Genomic DNA, 21,717 nt, shown 5'->3' on the forward strand with positions numbered 1-21,717 from the left:
TGTAACTGTCAGTTATGCACTGAGGAAAATACAAAGTCTCAAATGTGTTAAACTTCATTATTCTTTATATATTTATATATACAAGAACATATATCCTTTGTTTGCCTGGATGGATTTGAAAATTTTTCACTGGGCTGTATGTCACTTTACTCACAGCTGATTGGTTCAGCTTGGGTTTGCGATCCCTAAGCCAAAATAGAACCTGTTCTGGAGCAGGGTAGCCTAATTACCATGGCGATGAAACCCGCTCAAAACCAGCTTTGTTGAGCCGGAAAACTCTTTGCTTAATCCAAATGCAAACTTCCGTGGGTAAAAAAACGAAAACGGTTTCATCCAACAGACCTCACAATGACAACCCGTGACGTTCATGTTCTCGAATGGTTATGGCAACACGATCAACGCCAAAATTAATCTGCAATGGTCACGTGGTACAAATCAAAACGTTTAGGACGTGAACGCTTCTTACAAGTTGGAATGAATGCACCTTTATTGTCTTCAATAAACACTGCGAAATTTCCATGTTGTTTCCATACATCTATATATATGTGATAGAGTTCCCTTTCATGGGAACTTCGAACTGCGTCCTCTAGGGGTCGCTATGGGGAACGCCTCGTCGTGACCCGTGTCTGAAGCATACATTGAAAAAACACCAACTCGTTGGCCGGCGACAGCCATGACGTCACTACCGGTGCGACTCCAGTATAAATCGGCGCCGGGAGCTACACATCATTCTCTTCTTCGTCTTCATTGACTGTTCTGTTTGAAGCGTGCATTTTCAAGGAAAAAGTAAGAGCTATCTATTTATTATGGCGAGCACTAGTAGAGCATTTAGAAGGTGTGTGCATCCGTGTCAGCGCTATTTGACACCAGATGACACACACGATTTATGTGTTGTTTGTTTGGGCGAGGAGCACGCACGCGATGTCCTCGAGGGGGCAATCTGCGTGCATTGCGAGTTTTTTCCAATGAAAAAACTCCGTTCTCGTTTGTCTCTCTTTTCAAGTAAAGAGGGGCAGCCATCTGCTTCCCGCGGTTCAGGACCCTCCGCTGCTGAGGCACGGAGGAGAATGAGCTCGTGGGGATCTCAGGTGGACCTGGCCGATGAGTTTAGAGAGGGGCTTTCCTTCTCGCGCTCATCGGCGGGGGGCGAGAGACAGCCACTGGAGGATGATGTTCTCTCTTTAACATCATCTGATCCAGAGGCCAGTGCTCTGCTGGTTTCAGCCCAGGAAGAGCAGGAAATGGATGATGAGAGCGAAGAAGCTGAGGCTGAGCCTTCTCAATCCTCCTGCCCTGCGTATGATGAGCTCTTAGAGGTTATGGATCGCGCCACGGCAAGACTTGACTTGCCATGGAAGCGGACTAAGGAAGTGGCGTCGCGAGGTCGTCTCGACGAACGTTATCTTTCTGGCCATAACCCTCCAGCTCAGGTGAGTCTTCCTTTCCTTCCTGATCTCCATACTGAGATCGAGAAGGAATGGAAGAAGCCGTTTTCCTCACGCATCCATCGGTTTCAGCATACCAGTTATGCGAATATCGAGGCGGTGCGCGAAAACGGCTATGAGAGAATGCCCCCTGTAGAAGAGACGCTAGCTAGCTATCTCTCTATGGGAGAGACATCATCTCTCAAAACTCCCTCCTTGCCATCCATGCCTCTTCAAGCTACATCTAAAATGAATGGCAAGGCATACGCAGCAGCAGGTCAGGCTGTTGCTTCACTGCACACGATGGCGGTGCTCCAAGCATACCAGGCTGATCTGCTGAAAGACCTGGATAAAGGCGAGGGCCTTTCTTCTGATGAGATGGCTGAGTTACGCCGCACCACGGATCTTGCTCTTCGTGCTACTAAGCAGGCTGCCTCTGCCATGGGCAGATCTATGGCAGCGATGGTAGTAACGGAGAGGCAGCTGTGGGTAAACCTGGCAGACATCGGGAAGAAAGAAAGGGGTTTTCTTCTCGATGCCCCGGTTTCGCCCTCTGAACTTTTTGGTACATCCGTTGAGACGGTCATCGAAAAGTTCAGGGAGGCGAAGGCACGCTCAGCGGCCTTCAAAACCTTCATTCCACGAAGGTCCAGGTCTGAGCCCGAACAAACCAGGGGTCCTGGCCCGTCTCGATTTGAGGATCAGAGACGAGCACAGAAGGCTAGTGTCGCGACTCGCGCTCCTCCTCCGCCTGCGGGTAGGGGTAGGAAGTATCGTGGGTCGAAGGGAGGTAGGCAAGACCTGAGGGATGTGATCCAGACAAGGCGTCAGAGCTTTCGTCCGGATCAGAGTAATACTTAGGTATCCACTCTTTCCCTCAGGGGATGTAACATCTACCCCGTTCTATGGTTAATCATAGTAACCACCTTACTGAAGGTCCGGTCTAGAGGCTTTCCGGACAGAGCTCCAACGCGGGAGCCGTGGTGGGTGAGTACGATCCATGTCTAAATATATGTATATAAATATATGTATGTGCTATGGAACTGGTGGTTGTGTGTACCCTTCTGCTAGTTTCTTTGCAGTGTTTCCCGTGCTGGGTTCAGAAACCGGGTGCTCGACTTGCAGTGTTTATAAACTCACTCGTCGAGATATGTCCAGAAGGTAAGTAAGGTTTCGGTTTCATACTTCCTGGATCATGCGGCTATAACACAGGCTTCTGCGGGAGTTTTGTAATTATCAGGCCCCCGGTGTCACTGCAAAAAAATTTCCTGGACGTCCGGGCTGGGGTTTACGCTTTCATGCTACCCTGACTGGTCTACCGTATCCGGGTCGCCCTGAGGGGTTTTTCCCGATCACCAGGATATCCCCTTGAGGCATCAACCCCCCTCACCATTGAGGGTTATTGTGAGTATGATGTTTCTTTCGAGCGTTAATCCTCTCTGAGGAGTTAGATTCCTCGCTCCATGGGCTGTCCTCATGGTAGTATTGAGACAATGCTCCCCTTTTATCAAAAGGGTTACCTGGAATGAGAGTTTACCCCTTACCCCTCTGATTTTTCAATCATGCTGCAGGTCGAGCCCCCCCCCCCCGCTCGTTGAGAGCTGGGTTTGTGCTCCCTCAGCCAAGGTAAACTACTGCTAGCGTTCCTGCATTGGAACATGCTGTAGGCCGAGCCCCCTTCTCGACTGAGAACTAGGTGTGTTGCCCCCACAGCTAAGTAAACTATTGCTAGCTGTTCCAGTGCGGAACATGCTGCAGGTCGAGCCCCGTCTCGGTTTGAGAACTGAGTGTGTTGCTCCCTCAGCTGAATAACTGCTAGCTGTTCCACCATGGGAACATGCTGTAGGTTGAGCTCCCTCTCCATTAAGAGCTGGATGTTCTCCCCCAGCTACAGATTTACTGCTAGCCACTCCAGCATTATAGCCGTAGATATAGCGTCTGGGGATACGCTATTTTTATCTATAGGCTGCCTTTTCAGGGTGCCACGAGAACCCCTAGAACGGTATGCAAGTGTAGTGCACGTTATGCTTTGCCCACTTTTCTAAAATCCACATAAGTGGTAAGTGTGCACGTTATGCTTTGCCCATAGTCAGATCAAGTGTCAATCGCCCATTAAAAATAGTCCCTTACAGTTACTGCTATCTCAAAAATACACTTACTTGTAAGTTTAAAATTCTACACGAGGCACATTTATTGTCCAACAACAAATACTTTAGCTAAATGTATATTTTTTCTCAGAATTACTGCGCTCCTACTCAGCAGTGCTCGTTCACTCGCGTAAGCCTCCCCCACTCCTGACAGCAAAATGGATATATTTGCATGACTTTCTAACATTTTCAGATGGAGAATATAACTGTAACTGTCAGTTATGCACTGAGGAAAATACAAAGTCTCAAATGCGTTAAACGGCATTATTATTTATATTCTTATATATACAAGAACATATATCCTTTGTTTGCCTGGATGGATTTGAAAATTCTTTCACTGGACTGTATGTCACTTTACTCACAGCTGATTGGTTCAGTTTGGGTTTGCTATCCCTAAGCCAAAATAAAACCTGTTCTGGAGCAAGATAGCCTAATTACTATGGCGACGAAACCCGCTCAAAACCAACCTTGTTGAGCCGGAAAACTCTTTGCTTAAACCAAATGCAAACTTACGTGGGTAAAAACCAAAAACGGTTTCATCCAACAGACCTCACAATGACAACCCGTGACGTTCATGTTCTCGAATGGTTACGGCAACACGATCAACGTCAAAATAAATCTGCAGTGGTCACGTGGTACAAATCAAAAAGTTTAGGATGTGAACGCTTTTTACAAGTTGGAATGAATGCACCTTTATTGTCTTCAATAAACACTGCAAAACTTCCATGTTGTTTCCATACATCTATATATATGTGATAGAGTTTTTTCAGAATTGTTCTGTTGTGATATTTTATTAAAAAATATAAGGTATGGTTATAAATATAACCAATATACTGATCAATATGGTGATTGTTTTGATGATTGTTTCATTATTGAATGACTTAATATAGACTGTGAGTCTTGGGCGCTCTCCAGTGGGCAGGTATGGTGCTTTCCATTGGACAGCGCCGATGAACTTGGGTGAACCAGTGAACTTTGGGTGACTTTCAAGAAGGACACCTGCATCCTGTGGGAGGGGCGAGATAATAAGTATGAGGAGTAAGAATAAACTCCATGAAAACACAAAAACAAGCCCTATAGTTTATAAAGAAACACATATTAAAGAGGTACAGTACTGCATGATTTGTAGATTACATTTAAAAGATTACACTTTGTATAAACATTTGTGATTAGTTTGTACAAGGTATCATTACATGCTTGTCCTGTGTGTTCATTGCATTTACAGTATGACCAGAATGTGTCACCATTTGGGTTTTGTGCATCCCTTGCATGTACTTCTGGATTACTGTGAGGATTTCTGGATTTGTGTGGTGTTAATGGCAGTGTGCTAGGTTATAACACTGTTTTCAGTCTACATGTGTCTCATTAACAAAAGTGCAAGCTCTTTCCGGGCTAGACAGACTTTACATTAAAACTTGGATCATTTCAGGTATGTTAACACAGCTTTTTCCATATCAACATTTTCTGTTATCACATCTCTAAAGTAACAGTTTCAGTTCAGATCTTTGGCAAAAATCACGGTTCATCCTAGATCATTTACCTCAAGAGTCTACTTTTGTGATCTGTTCTGTGAGGAGTAGGACGCGCACCTATAGATAAATCACACCAACTGCAGCCACGAGCAGCAGAACAGAAGCAACATGCACTGTATTCCTGCTATACGACCTGAAGACTGACTTGAACCTGCAATGATAAATACAGACATTATTATTACTGGAGAGCAACTGATAGCTTTGACTGATATTTACACCTAGTGATATTGATTCAACTGATAAATGGAGTCATCTGGTGGGTTTGGAAGTTAAAACAGCATCACAGCACTGTGAGCACAACTGGAAACATCAGCACACTTTTCATATAAATAACATTAATTTTTGCTAAAGTTGTGTCACATTGACATGCATGTGACGGTCATAAAGATGATATTAACTTCACATAAAATAAAATGAAAATATTTATTGAGTCGATTTAAAAAAATGTAAGCTGTTTTCTTAAACTGCTCAAAGGGACGTGATCTGAATGATTAAATGATACCATCACCATTGACAGTAACACTGAAGGTCCTTTTGATGCTGAATCTGCTGCTGCTGATCTTTAGGTGATAATGTCCAGCATGTTCAGTTGTGATATCTGTGATGGTCAGAGATCCAGTTTGATTGTCCAGCTTCAGTGTGTCTCTGAATCTCCCATCAACATATGTACACGGTCCATGTGTACAGATAAAGCTAAGATCTTCATTGATTTCAGTGAAGAGAATGTCATTAAAATGCCACGTCATTACATCATTTGGGTTTTTTATTACGCCAGGATATAAAGTGACAGATTCTCCCTCCTTCACTTACTTTCTCTTTATTTCAACTGGTTGAGCAACAGGAACACCTGAAACACAAACCAACAGCTGCTGGGGGATCTTTTTGTGTGTGTGTGTGTGTGTTTATTAAGCGTTAGTGTTTTGTGCTCATTATTTTGTGTTGGAACGCAAAAGCACTGGCATAAATTTTCCTCCTATCTCATTTTTTTTTCTTTCTTGTGGAATGTCAATGTAAAAAAACAAAACAACAACAACTCACCAACCGCAACAACGAACATCTTTAGAATGCAGTGTTGTCTGATGTTAATCTATAGTTTATAAAGTCCTGAATCTGAGGTCCTGATATGTCTGATGGTGAGATCACCTGTGCGACTGTTCAGCTTCAATCTGTCTCCAAATCCCTCTAAATCAGTACAGATCTTACTCAAAGATCCATTGCGTTGTGCTATGTGAATGTCATCGAAGTACCATTTTATTCTAATATGTCTGCCTTCTCGTATTATATGTTTAAAACCAGTGTGTAGAGTGACAGAATCTCCCACACATCATCTGTTTGATCACCTGGAGAAGAAACAAACTTTTAATCATATAGCCACTTCTCGGATAATGGAGCGAAAACAAATATACAATAGTAGAGTACTGTGAAAACGTGAGACAGTAGCAGTTGCTGAAATAGAACTGCAGATGTAAATTTATTTTCAGTAACAAAAACATCCAAAAATGTTAGAGTGTAATGTATATTATTTAAAAGTATGACTGGTATGTATATCAAATGCAAACATGTAACACATGCAAACAAACAGCCTAAGAATGGCATTGATTTAAATGTAGTGATAATTATAGTATATTATTACGGACCGCTGATAAAGAATGGGAAATTAGTGTTATTTCTCACCATATCACAGTTAAATTAACTAAATGTATGTTTCTATTCAGAATCTATCATTTATTTTATGGTATTAACGTCTTTTTGTCATTGCCTTTGGTTTTTCTATACATTTACGGACCTGCTCATTTCAACTGTACAGCCCATTTCTGAGGTGGTCAATTATTTAACATTAACTTATTTCAGACAGAGATGGTAAAATGTAATATATTATATTATGCAAGATATCAAATAAAGGTCCCTGCGCAAAATTTGTGGTTGGTTCAATCTGTATCAAACCAGAGTGAAATTTTGAAATCGGTGCTACGTGACTAGCAGTCCTTTTGCAAAAAAAAAAAAAAAAAAAAGATTGTATGGAACTTAAACACCCATTCGCTGCTGGGCTTGATCAGCCTGTTTGAGGCCTACAAAAAAATCCAGTAATATGATCTGCAAATTCCTGGAGCTAAAAGTGTGACCAAAAATCTTGTTGCCTTAGTAACATGGAGAAAGAGTAAACATTGTTAATTTACAAATACTGCATGAAGGTGATAACGATTATCTCAATTATACTGTAATACTTGGTCAAAACAACTTCAAAACATTGAATTGTCTTCTAATACTGCAATAGAAAACACACTGATTGACTGAATATCACTCACCAGTGATGGTAACACTGAAGCTCCTAATGATGCTGAATCTGCTGCTGTTGATTTGTAAATAATAAAGTCCAGAGTCTGTGGTTCTGGTGTTTGTGATGGTCAGAGATCCAGTCTGATGATCCACTTCCAGTCTGTCTCTGAATCTCTCATCACACTGATCATCTGTACAGATCTTACTCTCATCTCCAGTGATTTCAGCAATGCGACTGCTATTAAAATACCATTTTATTCTTTCTTGTTGAGATTTGTTAAGTCCAGTGTATAGACAGACTGAATCTCCCTCCATCACTGACACTGACACTACATCTGCAGCAACATCAGACACAACTGAAGAAGAAATAACAGACTGTAAGTAGAGAAATATGTCTCAAATGCAATATATGCATGACACATGCAAAACAAAACAGAATAAGAACATTGCTGATTTAAACAGTAACTCATCACACAAACATGCATGAGTCTCACAGATGATCTATGAGATGATCTCACAGTCATACAACTGTATGAACATTATACAAACCCCGTCTTGATTCATATATCACTTTTTATATGTATTTGTGCATTCAGTCATGAATGCTATATATTTGAGTGTTGTTAATTACTACTGTATTAATTGGTTTCCTTAAAAATTAAACCATCCGCTCTAGTTTTTATCTCCACACAAAACACATCGACATGTAAATCTAAACCCGCAGCTAATTAAAACAGTTAGCAATAATACATTTCTGTCCAGTGTTACGTGAGTAAATCCGATAAATATGAAACAGCATCACAGCTCCATCGCTTTCTTTAGGCTGCTATCAGATAGAGTGTTACAAATAGATGTCTTACCAGGCACGAAAAATGCACACAATATGATGCACAAAATAAAGACCTTCATTTTGAATTGATGCAGACTCCGTGTAAATAAAAAATAGTGTTCTGTCGCTTTAAGGCCAATTTACACCGCACTGACAGATGCAGACCAACGCCGACAGCCGACCGAGTGCAGCATGTCAATTCTCAGACTTTCCGTTTCTCAGAACGCACTGATCAGAAAAACCCGACGACCGTGTCTGTGCAGTGTTTGAGAACATCCCTTGTCAAGTGAAAGTGAAAGTGAAAGTAAGGCTACTAATTAAAGTTAGTTCGAAGGCAAAAAAACCAAAGCTGTGTCAAAACAACGCGAATGAAGCAAGCCCTTCAATGTGAAATCTGTTTTCTAAAAAACTCTTCTTTTCTATTTTAAGTAGGTATTAAATATTACAAAAATAGAACTGCAGATGTAAATTTATTTTCAGTAACAAAAACATCCAAAAATGTTAGAGTGTAATGTATATTATTTAAAAGTATGACTGGTATGTATATCAAATGCAAACATGTAACACATGCAAACAAACAGCCTAAGAATGGCATTGATTTAAATGTAGTGATAATTATAGTATATTATTACGGACCGCTGATAAAGAATGGGAAATTAGTGTTATTTCTCACCATATCACAGTTAAATTAACTAAATGTATGTTTCTATTCAGAATCTATCATTTATTTTATGGTATTAACGTCTTTTTGTCATTGCCTTTGGTTTTTCCATACATTTACGGACCTGCTCATTTCAACTGTACAGCCCATTTCTGAGGTGGTCAATTATTTAACATTAACTTATTTCAGACAGAGATGGTAAAATGTAATATATTATATTATGCAAGATATCAAATAAAGATCCCTGCGCAAAATTTGTGGTTGGTTCAATCTGTATCAAACCAGAGTGAAATTTTGAAATCGGTGCTACGTGACTAGCAGTCCTTTTGCAAAAAAAAAAAAAAAAAAAAGATTGTATGGAACTTAAACACCCATTCGCTGCTGGGCTTGATCAGCCTGTTTGAGGCCTACAAAAAAATCCAGTAATATGATCTGCAAATTCCTGGAGCTAAAAGTGTGACCAAAAATCTTGTTGCCTTAGTAACATGGAGAAAGAGTAAACATTGTTAATTTACAAATACTGCATGAAGGTGATAACGATTATCTCAATTATACTGTAATACTTGGTCAAAACAACTTCAAAACATTGAATTGTCTTCTAATACTGCAATAGAAAACACACTAATTGACTGAATATCACTCACCAGTGATGGTAACACTGAAGCTCCTAATGATGCTGAATCTGCTGCTGTTGATTTGTAAATAATAAAGTCCAGAGTCTGTGGTTCTGGTGTTTGTGATGGTCAGAGATCCAGTCTGATGATCCACTTCCAGTCTGTCTCTGAATCTCTCATCACACTGATCATCTGTACAGATCTTACTCTCATCTCCAGTGATTTCAGCAATGCGACTGCTATTAAAATACCATTTTATTCTTTCTTGTTGAGATTTGTTAAGTCCAGTGTATAGACAGACTGAATCTCCCTCCATCACTGACACTGACACTACATCTGCAGCAACATCAGACACAACTGAAGAAGAAATAACAGACTGTAAGTAGAGAAATATGTCTCAAATGCAATATATGCATGACACATGCAAAACAAAACAGAATAAGAACATTGCTGATTTAAACAGTAACTCATCACACAAACATGCATGAGTCTCACAGATGATCTATGAGATGATCTCACAGTCATACAACTGTATGAACATTATACAAACCCCGTCTTGATTCATATATCACTTTTTATATGTATTTGTGCATTCAGTCATGAATGCTATATATTTGAGTGTTGTTAATTACTACTGTATTAATTGGTTTCCTTAAAAATTAAACCATCCGCTCTAGTTTTTATCTCCACACAAAACACATCGACATGTAAATCTAAACCCGCAGCTAATTAAAACAGTTAGCAATAATACATTTCTGTCCAGTGTTACGTGAGTAAATCCGATAAATATGAAACAGCATCACAGCTCCATCGCTTTCTTTAGGCTGCTATCAGATAGAGTGTTACAAATAGATGTCTTACCAGGCACGAAAAATGCACACAATATGATGCACAAAATAAAGACCTTCATTTTGAATTGATGCAGACTCCGTGTAAATAAAAAATAGTGTTCTGTCGCTTTAAGGCCAATTTACACCGCACTGACAGATGCAGACCAACGCCGACAGCCGACCGAGTGCAGCATGTCAATTCTCAGACTTTCCGTTTCTCAGAACGCACTGATCAGAAAAACCCGACGACCGTGTCTGTGCAGTGTTTGAGAACATCCCTTGTCAAGTGAAAGTGAAAGTGAAAGTAAGGCTACTAATTAAAGTTAGTTCGAAGGCAAAAAAACCAAAGCTGTGTCAAAACAACGCGAATGAAGCAAGCCCTTCAATGTGAAATCTGTTTTCTAAAAAACTCTTCTTTTCTATTTTAAGTAGGTATTAAATATTACAAACTAAATAACCATGTTCATTACAGATTGATAGGCGCTATTCGTCGTTTTCGCCACATGATGGCACGATCGAAGCCGTTGTAAAATACACCTTGGACCTCTTATGCTAAACACTGCTGCAGAACAACATGATGGTAGAATTACTATTTGCTAAATTATTTTGTTACTGCATGCTCTTTTTATGAAGGTATAAATGGTGTGGTTTTCAGTTATTTCAGAACCGCTACAGCTATGCTCACACACTGCAGGAAATGTGGCCCAAACCCCCTTTTGCTATATCCTCTGTGATTGTTTTATTTCATGACAGTGTGAATAGCACAAAACACATGGAGCCTCATTTATAAAGTGTTTGTACACACATATTTGATTTTAGTGTGTGTGTGTGTGTGTGTGTGTGTGTGTGTGTGTGTGTGTGTGTGTGTGCTTAAAGGGGTAGTTCACCCAAAAAACCAAAAAATGTGTGTGTGTGTGTGTGTGTGTGTGTGTGTGTGTGTGCTTAAAGGGGTAGTTCACCCAAAAAAATTAATTCTGTCATTAATTACTCACCCTCATGTTGTTCCAAACCCGTAAGACCTCCGTTCATCTTTGGAACACAAATTAAGATATTTTTGATGGAATCTGTGAGCTCTCTGACCCTCCCATAGACAGCAAGGATCCTTATACGAACAAGGTCCAGAAACATAGCAAGGAGAGCGGTAAAATAATCCATGTGACATCAGGGGTTCAACCGTAATTTTACTAAGCTACGAGAATACTTATTGTGCACAAAAGAAAAAAAAAAAGACTTTATTAAAATTAGTCTCCTCCGCGTCACCCTAGCGCTATTTTGGAGAATATCCACTTAACGCAAACAGCGTATGCTGTTCTGTGTCAGCTGTGGCACGCTGTTTGCGTTCAGTTTTTTTTTCTTTTGCGCAAAAAAGTATTCTCGTAGCTTCGAAAAATTACGGATGAACCCCTGATGTCACATGGATTATTTTACCGATGTCCTTGCTACGTTTCTGGAACTTGATTGTGTAAGTACCCTTGCTGTCTATGGGAGGGTCAGAGAGTTCACGGGATGTATCAAAAATATCTTAATTTGTGTTTCGAAGATGAACGGAGGTCTTACGGGTTTGGAACGACACGAGGGAGGGTAATTAATGACAGAATCTGCAGATTCATCATGTTTATGTAACTTCAATGCTGTATATCAGAGCGCTGCCTTTGTACTTTTGACTGAATTGCCTAGCAACTTTTATGATGGCTGTTGTTGTTTATTAAATATTGCAGTTCAATAAATAATAATTTATATAAATAATAGTAGTATTTAGTATTGGTAAACGGTGTGTGTGTGTTCATAACGGTGATTTTAGTTTCATTGTTCCGCCATTAGATGGTGACAAGAGACTGTTTTATGAGTCAGAAGTAAAGACTTTTAAATTGAAAAATACTAAAGCACAGTTTTGAACAAGGACGTTATTTTTTCTCTCAAAACCAGCGTGTACACAGCCAACAAATGCACCGAGCATTGCTGTCATCAGAAATCACCCTTAACAGATGAAAGGATAGTACGAGCCTATCGGACACTCAAATTAATTGTGATTCAGAAGTATACTGTTTATACTGTTTTATAAACACAATTATCACACGAGTAGACGTGACATATGGCTGTATATCGGCACTGCTGTGATTCGGCCGTAGGTAATCACAGCGTGCCGATATACAGCCATATCTCACGTCACGTCTAAACTTAAGGCGTCGTACTGTAAATATTTAAAAACTTTGCTCTCTTTTTCCTCATTTTTGTCCTCCTTATCACAAATTTGCTAACTTCCGCAGCACATCAGCTTACAAATGAACACATAACTGCTTATTTCAGCGGCCGCTGTGTTTACTCACGAATGAAAGCGTGCCTCATGCCGTCTTGGAAAAAAGGACTTTAATTCGTTCACACTCCCCCTAAAGTCCCCTTAGTTGTTATAAAATAACAGTAAACCATGGCGTCTTAGGTTTTATTGCTTTATTGTGCAATCTAATTAAGAAAATTGGCTCTGTGCTTTGTTTTGCCATTACTAGCATTTTGTTTACTATCCCTACACTGTAAAAAATTACCGTGAATTTAACGGTAAAAGACTGTAAAAATACAGTAAAAACCAGTTAAATGCTTAATGATAAATTCCCATACTATATAAGGTGAAAAACTGTATTGGACATTAATTTTACGGTAGTATACCGTTTTTGGAAGTGTAAAAGACTGTATAATTTACAGTGAATAACCGTAAATTGACATTCCCAGAATTCCCTGCTTTACATTTCAAATGTGATGCTTTTTTGTTGAAATAACTATGTTTCTTCTTAGTTTTTTCTTATCAGTTTTGTATATTAGGGTTGTATGTTACACCTAATGTTGATTGCATTATTTCAGTTTCATGTGTGTTACCATTATGGTGTTTAGTGTTTGTGTGAATGACACTGTGCACCTTCTTTCTTTGTTATTATTTAAAAGCTGCTTGTGATGGCCTTTGGTTTATCATGTGACTTTCTCATCACCACCTGCATTTAGTGGTTATCAGTGTATTACAAAGCTACAAAACAGATTTCAGTACTTCAATAGGATGGTATATTAACATTATATCAGTTAATAAAATTACGGTATTTAACTGTAAATTTAAGTTAAAACCGTAAAACCTAAACCGTTGCTACCGTATTTTTTACAGTAAAATTCCGGCAACCACAGCTGCCGGTTTTTTACTGTAAATTTTACTGAATTTTTGTACCTTAGTGTATTAAGTTTTATAACAATGATTTCAACTAGCAATCAAGACATGTATGTACACATAATAAACAATACAACTTTCACTTGTAGCCTTGGGGTAAAGGCAGAAAGTGTGCAAATGAGGCAATGCACAAAAGTACTGAACATAAAATAGTGAAAATTATACACACAATCAAAACATCACATACTGTACAAACTATACATTATAAGTATAAATGTAAAAAACAAATGCTTAGTAGTTATTTCTTGTGTATTTGACGATCAGATATAGATGTTCTCTTTTCTGTCCGACATTTCAAAGTCATGCTGATTTTTCCTTGATACAAGGCTTCAATAATTAATGATGGGCAACCTCTGACTGGTTTTCATGAATTTGATTGTAAATCTGTTCAGTGTAGGAAAGAAGTCATACTGTGACTGTAAGGTTCATAACCGCAGCAAAGGAAGAAGCCCTTCACCAACAAACTAAACACAGATTAAACAGAACAGCCACTGTGTTGCACAAGATCTTTGTCCACCTAACAGATCAAATCATTTCTGAAGAAACTGACCACAGCATGTTTCAGTTTGACTCAGAAGCTCAGCTGCTTGTGTCACAGCTCAGTAAGATTGGCAACGTGAGATGATCTTTGCCATTTACAACAATTGAATGATTATAAAACCACTTTAATATCCATAAGATCTGAAATATCCAAAGATCATGAAATGCAGGTTGACTGATCCAATATTCACATAATTTATTAGTATGTGTGTTTATTGTTGTTTATTAGTACTTATAAAGCACATATTAATGCCTTATTCTGCATGACAATATTTTAGATCCCTTAATCTTATCTCATACCTAAACTTAACAACTACCTTACAAACTATTAATTAGCAATGAATTAGGAGTTACTATTGAGGCAAAAGTCATAGTTAATAGTTAATGGTGAGAATTGGTCCCAAAACGAAAGTGTGATCCTATAGATAATCAAAACACACATCAGAGAGTCTGTGTGTGTGTGTGTGTGTGTGTGTGTGTGTGTGTGTGTGAACTAAGAGGGTCAAACTCTGTCGTGGGAGGATTCACATCATATTGATTTTTATCAGCAGATATTCTTATTATTGCTTATCTCATACCTAAACTTAACAACTACCTTACAAACTATTAATTAGCAATGAATTAGGAGTTACTATTGAGGCAAAAGTCATAGTTAATAGTTAATGGTGAGAATTGGTCCCAAAACGAAAGTGTGATCCTATAGATAATCAAAACACACATCAGAGAGTCTGTGTGTGTGTGTGTGTGTGTGTGTGTGTGTGTGTGTGTGAACTAAGAGGGTCAAACTCTGTCGTGGGAGGATTCACATCATATTGATTTTTATCAGCAGATATTCTTATTATTGCATCAGACTTTTCACTGAACAATTGAAGAAAATGATTCACACACTTGGTTTGTTCAGTTTGTACAGTTGGTGTGTGATTGGTGAGTTACAAATATATTTTTATGGCCTGATTTCTTCCTTTATCACAGTAATAATGCTTCTGTTTTAATGAGCCAAATACAAAAATATGAAACGTGTCAATTTATTTAATATTAATTGATTTAAAGTGTCAAGAGGAATTAAACTTGTAGTTTTACTCTGCTGTAATTAACTTGTCCTGTAACTGCACATAGTTATATTACTCTACAAGCAGATAAAACACATTAAAGATCAAATGACTGGTTCACATGGTCTGTTCATGTATATCACCTTTCTTTTGCATCTCTGATCATATTCTTCAGTTCATGTTTAAAGGTTACAGACAACATCTGATTTCACGCTTTATAAACCATCAGGAGCCTTAATCTGTGACAAAACATGTTCTCCAGGTGTGTTTGGTGAGTCAGTGTCAGTGATGGAGGGAGATACTGTCACTCTAAACACTGATGTTACTGAAATACATGAAGATGACAACATACTGTGGAATTTTGTACCTGTAAAGTCTCTGATAGCTGAAATCAGTAGAGATGTTGGAATCTTCTATACATCTGATGGTCCTGATGAGAGATTCAGAAACAGACTGAAGCTGGACGATCAAACTGGATCTCTGACCATCACAAACATCACAACTCAACATGCTGGAGACTATGAAGTAAAGATAAGTGGAGCAAAACTGACATCAAAAGCATTCAATGTTTCTGTCTATGGTGAGTAAAGCTCATTTGTTCAAGCTTACACGTTCCTGTTTTATTAAAGGAATATTTGGGGTTTAGCTTATTCGACTGCGTTTGCGGTTTAAAGTTGATTAACACAAACACAAACATTGAGCTTAATGTATACAGAAGTATGAATATTCCTTTAACTACATATTGAAATGTTTAATCATTTTATAGTTTTAGATGACATGCTCTGTTATTTCTGTTCATTATCTTGTTTGCCAGCTCATCTGCCAACTCCTGACATTATCAGAGACTGTTCATCATCTTCATCATATTGTTCATTGGTGTGTTCAGTGGTGAATGTGGGTCATGTGACTCTCTCCTGGTACAAAGGAAACAGTTTATTGTCCAGCATCAGTGTGTCTGATCTCAGCATCAGTCTCTCTCTACCTCTGGAGGTGGAATATCAGGATAACAACACCTACAGCTGTGTGCTCAACAATCCCATCAGTCACCAGACTCAACACAACATCAGCATTACTGAACTCTGTCAGCCATGTCCAGGTATGTTGGTGTTGATATTTTTGTGATTAAGCTGATCTCTCAGTTATACAGTGTCGATGTTTCAGTGTTTCTTGTAGATCAGATGAACATATTCACTCACATTAATGGTACATTTTGTCCATTACAGATCAGGGCCTACCTTTGTTTTACATAGTGCTGATTTCTGCTGCTGGATCTCTGTTGATTGTAGCTACAGTCGTGATGTGCTGCATCTGCAGGAAATGTAGAAAAACAGGTCAGCAGAACAAGCAATAAATCTGTACAAATATTTATCTTTTTTAAAACATAAATTTTGATACATTACTTAAACTATCTGTTAATGCAGACCAGACACAAGTGGAAGACAGAACCGGACCAGCATTGTTTAAACCAACAAAAGGAAAAATGGTAAGATTGTAAAAAAGTCAATTTTTTGTAAGTGGCACTGTGCTGAAACTGCTGGCATTCCCTCAGGTTATGCTTGGTATAACACATACCAATTTTGGTCTGAAACTGCTAAAGCATTGCGGAGATATAGCCTAACATTCATTTTTCTCAAACTTTGGAAAACTTGTTACAGCGCTTTACAAAAATGGTTTGATCAATCAAAAATCTTTACGTTTTTCAACATTTTTTTTACATAGTCTAAAGATGATCTGAGCATATTTTGGTAAAAATCAGACAAAACGGTCTAGGAAGAGTTTGAAAAAGTAGATTTTTTGGAAAATTCTAAGTTGCACGCAGAAACATGAGTGCTAGTTTGGCCTGTTGGTGGTGCTAGAGGGTTTGAGTTAAATACTCCAAATTTACTTTGATTAATGTTGAGACTGTCCTATATTTGTGTGCCAAATTTCACACTACTTTCCCACACGATGTTTTATGGGCTGCCATAGACTTCATGAGCGGAGGAGGAAGAAGAAAACAAATGGATACAATAGGTGCATACCCACCTTTGGTGCTTGGTCCCTAAATAAACTGGCTTGTTATTCTCAAATGACCCAGTAAGTTTTGTACGATTAAATTTGCATTAAAAAAAAGTTGGACTCAAAGTTGTTAAGCCATGTGACCTGTGCTGAAGTCTGGCCTTGAGCTGCAGCTGCTCTGTGGTTCATTATTATCTGAGGTGAAATACAACTTTAGCAGCCATTGGTAACAAACAACTATCTTCGGTCCTGGGAAAGACAGTCATTCTCAGCGCATTGGCTAACCAACCTTCAGAAATAATCTGTAATCAGTTTGATGATTTAACTGCTTAAAAAGTCATGTGATGAATGAGATTGATATCATTTCCTCTTGCTGCTCCATGTTAGCGTCTCTTCTGTAGTAGTGGTTTTTCAAAACAAAGCAGTTTGTAGATTAAACTTTGCAGGAAAACCTAAGTTAGTCTGCTAATAATTGCCTGTCACATCAGCAGAATTCTGATTGTGTTTGTGTTTCCTTGCAGAAATCAAAGGAGGAGCCTGTGTATGAAAATATCCCCCCAAGAAGATGATTAAATACTGTATCTACTGGAATTGTTAGAGTTCAGGCATCTCACCTTTTCTTTTTCACATTTATACTGTGAAAAACTTGCTCTTGTTTTAGTTGATTTCCAATTGTATTTAGTTTAAGGGAAGTAGGGAGTGTGACGCCATTTCTTTTATATGGTTTGTTCTGTTTTGGGTTAAGGGAGTTAGGGAAGTTGTGTTGTATTCCTTTTTTTAAATGTTTTATTTTGGTTAGAGAATTTAAAGGGTATACTAAAATTAGTTAATTTTTGTTTGTTATTTTGGCCTTGTCCACTCCTGAATTTGTTCTCTTTGTTACTCATTTTCATTATAAGTTTGTTAATAAATCTTTTTTTTGTTTGATAATATCTTGGGAGTGAGTGCGCATTTCATTTATGTTGCCACTGGCCCTAGATGGCCATAACATAAATTGGGGGCTTGTCCGCCGGTTCAAGCTTTCTCCGGTTTGAACAACCAAGTTCAATACACTGTAGACAAATGGACTATTCGATCGAATGAAATTTGCCTTGTTTCTTATTGTTTTCCTTGGGGATTTTGCTTTAAGGGGAGGGGATTTTGGCAGAGGTTTTGAGATGTCTTCTAAATTTGATTTGGAGGAGTTTGCAATTCGGCCTTCGGCACGACAATTAGAAAAATGTCGTAAAGATGACTTATTTGCAATCGCAGATTTATATCAGATCAGGGTGCCTCGAAGTGCGGTAAAGAGGGAGATTAAGGAAGTGGTGGTGAGACATATGGTGGAGAATGGGATCTTGCCAGAGGAGGGCGAGCTAGCGGGTGTTGCAAACCTAATAACGAGTTCCGGGGGTGAGGGAGCGGAGCAGACAAACCCGAGGAACCGTTTAGCATAGATCCTGCTGAGCTGCCATCTCCATGCGACCCATTGTTGACTATTAAATTAAAGGAGCTTCAGTTGGAACTAAATCGGCAGCAGTATCAAGGTCAGCTGCTGCACGTAAGAACAGTCGAGCATGAAACTCAGCGTACAATTCGTCTGAAGGAGCTGGAGCTTGAGATTAAAACTAAAGTTCCTAACAAGCCTCCAATTACTGGTCCACCCGGAGCGAGTACACCTGTGGCTCCTCCGATCAACACCTCCACTCCTGGTTCTGATCCTGTGCCTCGACGCGATTTGCTAATAAGTCAAAGGTTCGATATTAGTAAACAAATTGCATTAGTCCCGCTCTTCCGTGAAAGTGAAGTAGATACATACTTTACTGTGTTTGAACGCATCGCCGCCACGCTTCAATGGCTGCGAAATGTTTGGCTACTGCTATTGCAGTGCAAGCTTGTTGGGAAAGCTCAAGAAGTTTGTTTGGCCTTGACTCTTGAGCAGAGTTTAGATTACGATGTAATGAAAAATGCTGTGTTGCGCGCCTACGAATTAGTTCCTGAAGCATACCGTCAAAAGTTTAGAAATCATGTAAAATCCCCCAGACAAACGTTTGTTGAATTCGCTCGTGACAAGGCAAATTTGTTTGAAAATTGGTGTACTGCGAATAAAGTCACAACTCTAGAACAACTCGAGGAGTTAATATTGCTGGAAGAGTTCAAAAATAGTTTGTCCGAGAAAATTGTAATTTATCTGAATGAACAGAAAGTGTCTACTCTTACAGAGGCGGCTGTTTTCTCTGCTGAATTTGTGCTCACTCATCGAGTAGTATTTTCATCACCTACTTAGCGTAATCCTACGGGTTGTACACGAAATGTTAAAGATGTGACCGTGATTAAAGCGAATTCAGTGAGGGACAATATGGAAAGCCGTGAATGTTTCTACTGCCATGAGGCTGGGCACCTCATCGCAGTTTGCCCTGCTTTGAAGCGCAAATCTGGCAGGAAAGTTAACTCTTCGAAGAGTGTAGCTTTAATTGACAGTCGCGTGTCAGAACTCTCATCTCCTTTTATGGTTGAGTCCGCATTTGAACCATTCGTTTCTGATGGCATTGTATCATTTAATGAGGCGATGTCTGAAGCTAAACCTGTACGTATTCTGAGGGACACAGGGGCGGCTCTGTCGTTCATTTTAGAAAGTATATTACCCTTTTCTACCCGTTCTAGCTGTGGAGTTGATGTACTAGTGAAAGGAATCGATTTGACTGTGATTAAAGTTCCTCTGCACAATGTATTTCTACAGGCTAGCATCATTTCAGGGCTTGTTAAGTTGGCTGTTTGTGCCGAGTTACCGGTTGAGGGAGTATCACTCATTCTTGGTAATGACTTGGCAGGTAAGAAAGTTTTCTGTTTACCTGAAGTGACTGATGACCCCGTTGACATAAATAAAAGTAACAATGTGTTACGTGAAACATTTCCTGATGTGTTTGGTGCTTGTGCAGTGACTCATGCTCAGTCTCGTAAGTTTGAGGAGACTGTGGATCTTTCCAAGTCCTTTATGTCTACTGAAGTTCCCATTCAAGGTGTAAAAGATAAGGTGAATGAGTTGAATGTGTGTGCTGTTCCTAATTTTAATCTGCCTTTAGGTAAACTTGAATTGATTAAAGCACAGCATGCTGATCCCACTTTGATTCCATACTTCACAACTGCGGTGAAACAATCTGCCTTGCCGAAGCATTCTGTTGCATATTACTGCGATGAAGAGGTGTTGATGCGTAAATGGTCTTCACCTAAAACTGATGAGGATTGGAGTACAGTTTTCCAGGTTGTGGTTCCAAAGCCTTACCGACTGCAGGTATTAAGCGTTGCACATGAACATGAACTCTCAGGCCATGTTGGCATTGGGAAAACATATGATGGTTTGTTAAAGAATTTCTTTTGGCCATCTATGAAATCAGATGTAGTAAAGTTCTGTAAGTCGTGTCGTGTCATGCCTGCCAGCTAGCTGGTAAACCCAACCAGGTTATTCCCCCAGCTCCTTTAAAACCAATCCCCGCACTCGGAGAAATTTGGATTACGAAATGCTGGTGCAACATTTCAACGTTTAATGTCAAGAGTGTTACTTAATGTTCCTAATTGTGATGCTTACCTCGATGATGTTGTCTGTTACTCAGATTCTTGGGATGAACATGTTCAACTTCTGAATTGTGTTTTTGCACGCTTGAAAGAGGCCAATCTCACATTGAATTTGGCAAAATGCGAATTTGCTTGTGCAACCGTAAGCTACCTGGGAAAGGAGGTTGGGAATGGAAAAGTTCGGCCGCTCTGTTCCAAAATCCAGGTTATTTCGGATTTTCCAGTACCTATGACGAAGTGAGAGCTTAGGCGATTTTTAGGTATGACTGGCTACTATAGGAATTTCTGTAGAAACTTTTCAGATGTGGCTAATCCTCTTACAGGTTTACTCTGTAAAGAGGTTTCTTTCGAATGGACACCTGCATGTCAGTTTGCTTTCGAAGCATTGAAAACTCTGCTCTGTAGCGCTCCTGTACTTTCTACCCCTCATTTCGACAAAGCGTTCAAGTTGGAAGTTGATGCCAGTGGCACGGGAGCTGGTGCAGTTTTAATTCAGACAGATGATGCTGGAATAGAACACCCGATTAGTTTTTTTTTTCCAAGAAATTTCTCAAACATCAACTGAACTATAGTGCCATAGAAAAGGAAGCTCTTGCGTTGTTGCTTCCAATTCAGCATTTTGAAGTGTACATCGGGTCTAGTCTACAACCAATTACCGTGTATACCGACCATAATCCTTTGGTTTTCCTTCAACGCATGTCAAATTCAAATCACAGGCTGATGCGTTGGGCACTAATTTGTCTAATATTTATTTTCCCCACCATATGAACATACATTGTCCAAATATTGTTTAAAATGTTGTTTTTCTCTGTTTTAGTTTAAGGTGCACAAATAGCATACAGAAACTCAACTAAAGTGTTATATGGTCTCAACATTAGGGAATTTATCTAACTTTCGTTAATAAATATTGATCCCACCCTTCACCACACTCATTTGTCTATCAATCACTATAAATTAGCGTGTAGTTTAAGTTACCATGATAACAAAACTCTCTGAAAACCATCCCACCTTCCGAAAATTCAAAGTTTGCTCAAACTAAACACAAACTTACCTGCAACC

General features: G+C 39.2%; 2 protein-coding genes across 2 annotated transcripts; one reads left to right on the forward strand and one right to left on the reverse strand.

The window, feature by feature from the left end:
- Positions 1-7,494: 7,494 nt before the first annotated feature.
- LOC107571335 (uncharacterized) lies at positions 7,495-9,932 on the reverse strand (the record flags this gene model as incomplete). Its single annotated transcript, XM_016257650.1, has 3 exons — positions 9,906-9,932; positions 9,530-9,860; positions 7,495-7,736 (listed from the first exon to the last, which is right to left on the reverse strand). Coding segments are annotated over exons 1-3 (600 nt in total), but the record flags the coding sequence as incomplete, so codon positions are not given.
- Positions 9,933-14,075: 4,143 nt separating this feature from the next.
- Positions 14,076-20,726, forward strand: LOC107571327 (T-cell surface antigen CD2-like). Its single transcript, XM_016257643.1, has 7 exons — positions 14,076-14,121; positions 15,371-15,688; positions 15,923-16,204; positions 16,332-16,402; positions 19,826-19,916; positions 20,025-20,119; positions 20,697-20,726. The coding sequence occupies exons 1-7, from the start codon at positions 14,076-14,078 to the stop codon at positions 20,724-20,726; spliced, it is 933 nt and encodes a 310-aa protein (XP_016113129.1).
- Positions 20,727-21,717: the final 991 nt, after the last annotated feature.

Source organism: Sinocyclocheilus grahami, unplaced genomic scaffold (genome assembly GCF_001515645.1).
Source record: "Sinocyclocheilus grahami isolate Dianchi unplaced genomic scaffold, SAMN03320097.WGS_v1.1 scaffold1580.1, whole genome shotgun sequence".
Classification (NCBI taxonomy): domain Eukaryota; kingdom Metazoa; phylum Chordata; class Actinopteri; order Cypriniformes; family Cyprinidae; genus Sinocyclocheilus; species Sinocyclocheilus grahami.

Excerpts from the sequence above, each read along its gene's own strand:
- LOC107571327 (XM_016257643.1), top strand. The coding sequence starts at position 14,076 with ATGTTTCAGTTTGACTCAGAAGCTCAGCTGCTTGTGTCACAGCTCA. Across the intron at positions 14,122-15,370 it reads GCTGCTTGTGTCACAGCTCA|GTGTGTTTGGTGAGTCAGTG; the intron begins GTAAGATTGGCA and ends CATGTTCTCCAG. Across the intron at positions 20,120-20,696 it reads TTCAAGGTGTAAAAGATAAG|ATTCTTGGGATGAACATGTT; the intron begins GTGAATGAGTTG and ends TCTGTTACTCAG.